Raw genomic sequence first — 9,265 nt, forward strand, 5'->3', positions numbered from 1 at the left:
AGCAAGTCTTTCAGCTAATAATAGCTAATAATAAATTAATAATAGCTAATAATAATAATAATAAGCTAATAATTAGTGAGTATTATGCAAATATTTCTGAAGACATGTCACGTGTATTTTATGGTTCCCTGCAATTCCGATTCAAGACTTTTTTATTAAAATACTTAAGTCGATAATGTTCTTCGGGAGTAAGTAATTTGGGCGTTAAAATGAAGAAATTGGATGTTAAAGTTAACTTAATCCTTCAAGTAAAATTACTTCTAAAACAAGTTAAACTGAATTAAATTTTCATGTGGTAAGACAGACAACAGGAATGTCAAAAATAAATTTAACTACATGTCAAAACCCTCTAATTAATATTTGCAAGAGTTTATTTACGATCTTAACGCAAAAGAAACTTTCAAAATCAAAAACCAAAATTTGAAAAAGTTCGACAAAATGTAGTTAGGTCTGAAGCCTACTATTTGCTGACTTACGGACGGATAGATTGGTCGACGATACTCATAACTTGGATGCTTACTTTTAGCGAATCAAAGCGACACTGAATCAATTCGTGCTGCTGATCGGAATAGCAGTCGTATACATCCGACGTTAAGAGTGTGTTAATTTATATATTCATTCTGGGTACGATTTAATATATTTTGTCAGTCAGTTCTGGCTCCTAAGTAACGACGCACTTTCTTCTGATCCCTGAATAACACATTAAATTCAGTGGGACACGGATTACGTCCTTTGACAGTAGAGGAGATTTGTTATCCTAATTTTTAGCCAGTTATTACAAGTCTACAACCAAAATATAATCAGCTCTTACGGATTAGGCCTTCTTGCCTCTTCCAATTCAAAATTATTTCTGAAATTATTAATCAATTCATATGTTTGGACGCGATGCCTCTGCCTGCACAAGATATCACAACCCACAAAGACGAAAACATCCATTCATACCCTGAAAATGTTTCGAACCCACAATCGCAACGAAGTGGCTAGACCTGAGTCCTAGACTGCGCGGCCACTGAGGTTCAACATAATTAAAACATTCTGAATCAAATATCTAATTTACAAGGATATCCGTGTGTATAGACTGTACAAAATAAATATATTTAATCAAACACAAACATGACGCATATAAGATACAAAAAGGATATCCGTGTTCAACGTCTCTTCACTACACCACTGTCCTTAGCTGTCAGCCTACATAACATGCATCACTCAACCAACCGAATCCTTTAACTGACAGAGACAAAAAAGACAACTGATGCTGACAGTTTGCGTCCTCAAATTATTCAATCAGCTTTTCATGTTCGTCCACCGCGGTCACTGCTACTTTAAAATTCTTAGTGTCTATCCGAGTTCGGCGATAAGAAACGGGTATGATTTTGGTGGCAATTATAATACTCGCTGTACCACCTTCGATTGTCGGAGCAGTATTTCGGTGTGAAGAGGTAAGAACTGTTTTTAATAGTCCTTGGTGACCATTAGGTGATGAAATTTTAGTAACAGGATCTCCGTGCCGCCAAATGTAAGACTGGTGCTCAAAACCTGTCATACTAAGCTTCCAAACTATGGCGCAAAATATGACGTGAAGCTTTCACGGCTGCTTTCATTAATAAAGTTTTCTCGGGCTATCAGCCGTGTTAGATGTTGATTAATCGCCGACGTTTCGAGGCCATCTCTCTCCTCATTTTCAAGGCTGTCGACTGCCTTGAAAATGAGGACAGAGAAGGTTCATGGCGGAAAAGTTTATGATTTCAGAACTCAGTCTTCCTCTATGTTTAACACAAATTGTATTATTTTTCTAAGAACTGATAACCGTAAGCAGTACATAAAATTTATCTTGCCGATGTTGATCTTCTGGATTGTAACGCCGTTTCTCCGAAACGTTCGTTTCTACCTACAAGTTCGCACTGCTTTGTAACCCTGAAGACCAAACATCGACATCCTCACCGCCGAGGAAACTTAAAAACTTACTTATTTCATCTGAAACTTTTCGATTATAGTAACGATATAATACTTTAAGTGTATACATTTACTTGCAGTCCTAAGCCACCCATAACGATGAAATTAACATTTCATCACCAATCTTCAGTACAAGTCTTTCCCGTAACATGTTCATAAATTCATGGAGAATGTTCACGAATTTAAGGGCATAGTATCTGGGCATTTGAAGGAAAGCATTTTTGCCTTTCTACATCAGAGTCAATAAATCTTAAAACATATTCCATACATGCCATGCCGTAAATTCGGACATACGACACGTCGTAGAAGTTATAGGTCTAACCTAAAGATCTTGTACTACTTCCTGTCGTAGTTAAATGGTTTGCATGGATAAAAACTACTCACACAAACACGCGAACACAATTTTTATTCAGTGAAACAAGCATATACTCTAACTGATGACACCGTCGACTTTATTTCTACAGGTTAGACGCGAGTCGCTGTTGGATTTTTACTTGGTTCAGACATGCAGTCGATCTAAGATGAAAATCATCGCTCGGGCAAACCTGACCACACCAGATCGGTGCGCCCTTTTCGCATTACAGAAACGGGGTCTGGCCTTCAACTTTAGCCCTCCTGGTCTAATGGAGGGTAGGAATACCTGCATTGTTTGCGACTGTCCTGAATTCGAAACCCTGGCTTCCCTCAAGAAAGATTTGCGCTATGATTACTACAGTCTATATGGCAACCCACTACGTAAGTTCTAGCTCGTAAATTGTAGCTTGTGGACAGATAAAAGACTGTCGGTAGCAAAAAACTGAAACTGATATGAAACATTACAGCAAGCAAGTAATGAAACAAACGTAATTCATATTGCACATCTTGCGAAAATGTTTCATTTGTATTAAATTATTGGGAATTAAGAAATGTGAATGAAACATAATAGTAGCACTAATTAACAATTCTGAAATTGTAATAAATCCTCATAATAGCATCCAATTGTCATTTGCAATTAATTCTCAAACATTTATTGCAAGACTCGATTGTAATTCAGCTGGTGATTTCCCTTTCTACCTTGCATAATTTATTTAAAATATTTCCACTCGCAGTCGGCTGTCTTTGTATCGTTATAGCAAGCATAGATCACACCTGTATACCCAAATTGGGAGTGTTCCAGCTTCATCCAGAGCGCCTCAACTTCGCTCAAGCACTGAATTCATGTCGAACCAACAACAGTGAGTTGGCACATGTCATCTCAGAGCTTCGCACTACTGCCCTGTCATCACTAGTTATGCAACTTGGGGGCAACCGAGGCCCGAAGAGGGCCTATGTCGGTCTCGAGGACAGAAAAGTTGAAGGCCGATTTACTACGACAATGGGTTCGTAAATGACTATCAAATACACAGGTGATACATGCCTTGATTCATATTTCTGCGTGCTTTATAGTATCAAAAAGCGCTGGAGAATCTTTGCAACAGAACGAAATTGAATACACTGTTTGTTATAATTGGTATGACCTCATTCTCTATCATAAGCCTTCCACAATAACGTATCAAATCGGTGACTACCTATCCATAAATCCATCCGTCTGTCGATGTATAAGGTCTCTTGGAATGTACCTCCATGTGGACTTGAACTGCCTCCATCTACAGCCGTCTGGAGATGGAAGCAGTATGTTACTCCTAAACATTAACATCTACCTAGAAGCCACACAGCGTTACAACCCAGAAAATCAACATCGGCATCTTCACCGCCGACTCTGATGCCTGTCCACTGGACTAGCTTACAGTAATCTGTTTTATTCAGGGGAGCCGTTGAACTGTTTCGACTACATCGCCTGGGCTCCCAGTGAACCACGGGACCGCCTGGCAGACGAAGACTGCGTGGTGTTGGACAGCTACAAGCAGTGGGGCGTAACAAAATGTTCAACGAGAATGCCATATCTGTGTGAACTGTGGCCCAGCGGTGATCAGACAGCTGATACAGCCACCAGACTAACAAAGTGTACTGTACTACAAAATCTAGGTAACCTGCAATGTCTTTGTTTTTGCCTTTTCTAGCCGATATTTTTCTATTTTAATGAATCTTTACAATCTCTCTTACTTCGTGCTATCATGTTGCTATGGTGCGTCAGGTTTCGCAAAGCAAATTCTGGAAATTTAATTATGGAGGCATAACCATTTTACTTGCTGTGTATGAAATATCAATACCAGAATTTAGGTCAGGGTTGTTTTAAATTTCTTTTTCATGTCTAGTTTAGAACTGTTTTTCACGTAATAACTAACACTTGTGAAACTGAACGTTATCTTCATGATAAAGAAAGATTTATTTTAGTACGACCCTGAAATTTAGTACTGTTATATACCATGCCAATAAGCATAGTATGGAAAATAGGCATCTTGTTTCAACTTGTCATACACATGAAAAATCTTGACATCATTCATTTCCTATTTCAGATAAAATAAGAAGCTGCATTGAATCCACTTCTGCAGCTGAAACTAATAAATTCAGTCGTTGCTGGAGAGGAATCAAGTATAAGAATAAACTGCCTTTTGCACTTGGATGGAATATCCATTTCAAAAACAACTCACAGGAAGCAACGCCCCCTCATAATAGAACAGAGCATGTCAAGACCCTACAAAATGCAACATGAAAGCCTTCCTTGATATAATTAGTGTTTCAGAAGGTAGCGACGTCAAAGCTTGAAGCTGACAACACGTGTGCATGTAATGACGAAATCTTGAACACATTTACTTTGATTCTACACTTTCTTGTGTTTTCGTAGTATGGTACTTATTTGCAGGTGCGACATTACCTCTTTCATTTCGAGAAGTTTCATGTAAATTCAGCAGGAGTGTTTAAATGTGATATAATAAAGACTAGTTCTGCCACTGGTTTATGTGTGCGTGTGTACGTGTGTGTTTGTGGGATTGTTTCATCTGTTGCTTACAAACTGAACGAGCAGACAGTCGATTCCTAATCAAAAATTAGCCGACAGAATTACTGGAATAAAATTATCAGATATGACGTTCTCATGGCGGTGAAAATGCAGATGGCGGTCTTCTTGGTTGTGACGCCGTGTGCGCCCCGAAAAGTTGCCTACCGCCTAAACCAACACCAAAACGTCTGCACAAAATTTCATAAAAAAACGTCCAGCCATTCTTGATAGGTGCATAACAATCCGTGGCGTAACAGCCCTCTGAGAGCCAAAGCCGACTAGCTGGCTGCTGGCCTCATGTTCATATGCCTAAAGGTACAATTTGGCTGCACGCGACAGAGACAAGCGACCGAGGCAGGCGACAGAGACGGGAGACGGACACATCGCAGCTTGTCGCCACACACTTTTGAGGTGACGACCGAGACATGCGGCAAAGTGTTTGTTTTCTTTGTTTTGTTGAGACATACGTGCACATATTCTGTGAAAAATGAGTACAAAAATGCTTCTAAAAAGGTTAATCGAAGATGATGTGTTGCTGTGTTATTTGTTGCGAAAGAAACAAAGAAAACCTATGAGTTCAATATTCAAAACCAGACGTGAAGAAGGATCTTTCTGTCGGTGGTCAGTGGTCGGTTTACTGCTACTAATTCTACCAATTGCTCATCTTGGTCACCAGTAAATTTAATTTCTGCCATTATTTTACTCAACAACACACGTGCTGCCTGAGCCCGTCGCGAGACACTACTGGTCAGAGAGCGGTCTCCTGTGCTTTGTCTCTGTCGCCCGTCTTTGTCGCCTGTCTTTTTCTCGCGCTCGTAATTGTACTTCATACGATTGTACAGAGAGCAGACAGGAAGCGACCAGTCTCGGTCTCGCAATTCTGTCGCCTGCCTCGGTCACTTGTCTCTGTCGCGTGCAGCCAAATTGTACCTTAAGCAGAGGTGAACGATCATCCAACCAGATATAGGGTGAGGTGTGGTCAGCACGACAAACCCCCAGCCATTGCTAGCTTTCCTGACCGGATTACGCTACTCATTGTAGCTCCCCAATTTCCTCACGATGCTGGGTTGGCACCGGTCCCAGACACCGGTCGAAAATCTCATGAGAAAATTTCTTCTCTCCCGAGACTCGAACCAGCGCGCATTCCGTGTCACCGGACCGAAGCATGATGCCTCAGGTAGCACGGCTACGGCGTGGGACAAAAACGTCTAGTATTACAAATGAAAAGGCAGAATAGAAGTATTAACTCACAAGAATTTCCCGTTTATAGCCAGCACCTCATGAGGCGTAACAACCCTGAGAATAAGCCGACGACCTTGAACTAATATTACTGTGACAGTTACAATTCCGCCCCGATTACGTGCATAACAACAAGGGTAATGAAAACATCACGGTCGATGACGTCATCAATAACGATGTCATCACGGACAATAACATTATCACGCATGCGCAGTGGATAATGGGCAATGGTTAACCTCCCATCTCGCGAATTTGACAATCCGTCGATTTTGGACTTGGCTCCAATGACACAATCTCCATAACAAATTTCGAAGAACACACAAAAAGAAACTTATCACACGAAACATTGGCACAAAAATACAATTAAATAAATATATATACTTGATATAATTAAGTTGGGAGAATTCCAGTCTAAATACTTTTGATGGGGTGTCTTTTTTTAACGAAAGGCGAGGAATACGAAAAGGACTAATAAGGTTTAATTTACATTCTTGTCGTCTACAACTTATAAATACCATTGCGTCTTAAAAACTAAATTTTATTAATTTATTACGTTCAACATTTTTAATGAAATGCAAAGGAATATATAGAAGATGAAGTACCGTCTAATCGAGTGCAAATTACAAAAAATAAGGGCAAAGTACCAGTATACATCTATTATCAGCGTCGTCAACTATTGAACAAATTACACAAAGACGCCTCCATTACCCATCCCTCAATTTAAGAATGTAATTCGTTCGATGAAAACTGTTCGTGAGGTGCAAACTCGTAAATTGAAAATTAAATTCCCATTACGTTCAATGTAAAAAATTCTGACTGATTCCCGACTCCTAGACAAATCACCCAATATTTCACACACAACTGTTAGAATGATATACAACCATAAAAAGAACAGCGCTGTGTATCATGATAGTTATTACCTGATTAACCCTGTAAAGCACTCCTGAAGTGACCGATGTACAATGTAAACTTTACACTTAACACTTCAGTAGTGCTGTAGGTCGATATGAACATCAGTACTTGTGTCAACAAAAAATAAACATATGCCTTTATCAAAAGCGAACCTTAATCAGTGTACTACAACAATCACAAAAAACAATGATATGAAAGTTATTCAATTTTCCTCAATAATTAATGTCAAAATTAAGGATTCAATTTTTAAAAAGTGAAGATGATGTTGACTAGAGTTCGTTACTCACGAAACGGACATTCGACCATCAGACAAAGGTTGTTTCTTGGTTGTGCCGAAAATAATGTTCATAAATTGAAAAACAGATATATATTTACATGGTTCGTTGCAGCGAAAATTCGTAATTCGAGAGTTAGGTTTATGTACTTTCCAATGCATACCATTATACTCTGGTTTCCTATGAAATGAAAGATCACATAACTTGTCGAAACAGCAATAACACATCAAAACACCAACACGCAATCTTCTGGTCACTGTAAAAGTAACCAAAAGGAAGAGTGTTGAAAAATACCACGCATCATTGGTACCGGCTAGATAAAACTGGTGCATCCTTGGGGACAACACTCAACAGAAGTAACGCCTGTCTCCGGGCCATAATTTGAGCCCGGGACCTCCCAAATACGATGCTGGAGTGTTAACCACTCGACCACAACCTGCGGTCAACATTTATTGGTTTTATTTTTGTCTACGACATATCCAATATCAGTGTATACTGATTCACTGGACAAATAAATTAATGAACTGAGTGTGTTGTTCTACCTCTACCACTACCTCACGTTCCTGTTACAATGAGTTCAAAACGTATTTCCTCTCGTTTGCTACTAATGGATCTTGATACCAACTTAACAACAAATCCACAATTATCTGATGTAGAAATGTGAAAATAATATTTTCACACTGAGCCGGCAATACTACGAAATAATGTATCTACAAAATATATCAAATAAAACAATGTACTGTACTTACATCATTGTGTACAGATCCATACTGTTCCCGGCATGGTAGAACTCGTATAGGCCACTCGGATATTGATGCTTTCTCTTTAATATATGTTCAACCAAGATAGTTTGTGTTCAAATGAATATTATTACCTTTCAACAGGAATGTAACCTAGTCAATAAATGTTCCTCCACTACCAACTTATAAACACTTCGTGATAAACATAACCTAACAACGACCTTGCGTTTCCATGTCCAGTTTTTGTGTAGTCCTCTTTTCAGTAACAAGGAAAGGCACCGATGATAAGACACATGTAAGTACAACTTATGAAATTAAAATTTTCTTCACATCTAGTACAACAAAGCCGCACGAAATTCTTGACAGCTCGAAATTTATTTCCATCCACTCACACCTACAGATTAACTTGCCGCCAAATTTAAAGTGAACTGTGGTAAACTGTGGCTCACTGCAAAGTTTAATGTCTTTTTATTCTTCTTCGTGCATGGAATTGAAATTTACCTCACAACCGTACCAATACTCGCGTAATACTGACAATGCATCATCTTAATCAACTTGTTAATAATCGCATAAAATCTGGTCGATTAGTTCCATCTTTATTATGATACAGACCCCAAAGATGAAAATACCTTTACACAGGTGTACATTTCCTTTGTTGATATACCTCTTTGAATTCTGCATTATAAGAAATTATATGAAATTTGATTTGAATGAAACTTTCCAGTTACCAGTTACCAGTAATACTAACACAAACCCATGTGCAATTATTAAGTGGAAGTCGTTTAATGTATGGCAGTAAAATTATTTGTGGTTATAGATATAAATATATGCAACATTTCTAAAGGACAATTTTATGATTAGTGAAAATAATGTGTCAAACGAAATCCTATGAATGACCTACCATTTGAGAATATGATTTATAATACTGGAGCTTTACACTTTTTGAATGAAACAGATTCCTGTATGTTAAAAATTACTAATTCCATTCAGGCACAAAACCTGAGGTTATGTCTGGCTGCTGTTCATTACTAAGTTACGTAATTATGACACATTCTTCACACAAAATGTATAATTAACAGCACAATTGGGAGGTCATGGCTGCCCATCCATATGGTTTATCTCCAAACTTATAGTTGCTCAACAGATTTCAATAAAATTTGATATTGTGTGTTGTGTATTGAGAGGCATATGCACCAAACATAGTAAAATTCAATATTGCTTTGTATTGA

General features: G+C 38.5%; 2 protein-coding genes across 3 annotated transcripts in view; one reads left to right on the forward strand and one right to left on the reverse strand.

Annotated features, from left to right (window-relative positions):
• LOC110827139 (SUN domain-containing ossification factor) overlaps positions 1–8,159 on the reverse strand; it is a 101,765-nt gene extending 93,606 nt beyond the window's left edge. The window contains exon 1 of one of the 2 annotated variants that reach the window (XM_087353182.1): positions 8,046–8,159. The gene's annotated coding sequence lies outside the window, so the exon portion shown is untranslated. The remainder of the gene's footprint in view (positions 1–8,045) is intronic. The other variant, XM_087353183.1, reaches the window with a different exon arrangement.
• Positions 1,010–4,827, forward strand: LOC110827162 (uncharacterized). Its single transcript, XM_022058557.2, has 5 exons — positions 1,010–1,439; positions 2,418–2,688; positions 3,066–3,311; positions 3,739–3,957; positions 4,389–4,827. The coding sequence occupies exons 1-5, from the start codon at positions 1,368–1,370 to the stop codon at positions 4,583–4,585; spliced, it is 1,005 nt and encodes a 334-aa protein (XP_021914249.1). The 5' UTR covers positions 1,010–1,367; the 3' UTR covers positions 4,586–4,827.
• Positions 8,160–9,265: the final 1,106 nt, after the last annotated feature.

This window comes from Zootermopsis nevadensis, unplaced genomic scaffold (assembly GCF_977971745.1).
Source record: "Zootermopsis nevadensis isolate Lab colony 2312 unplaced genomic scaffold, Znev_1.0 Znev_ptg000021l, whole genome shotgun sequence".
In the NCBI taxonomy this organism is placed as follows: Eukaryota; Metazoa; Arthropoda; class Insecta; order Blattodea; family Termopsidae; genus Zootermopsis; species Zootermopsis nevadensis.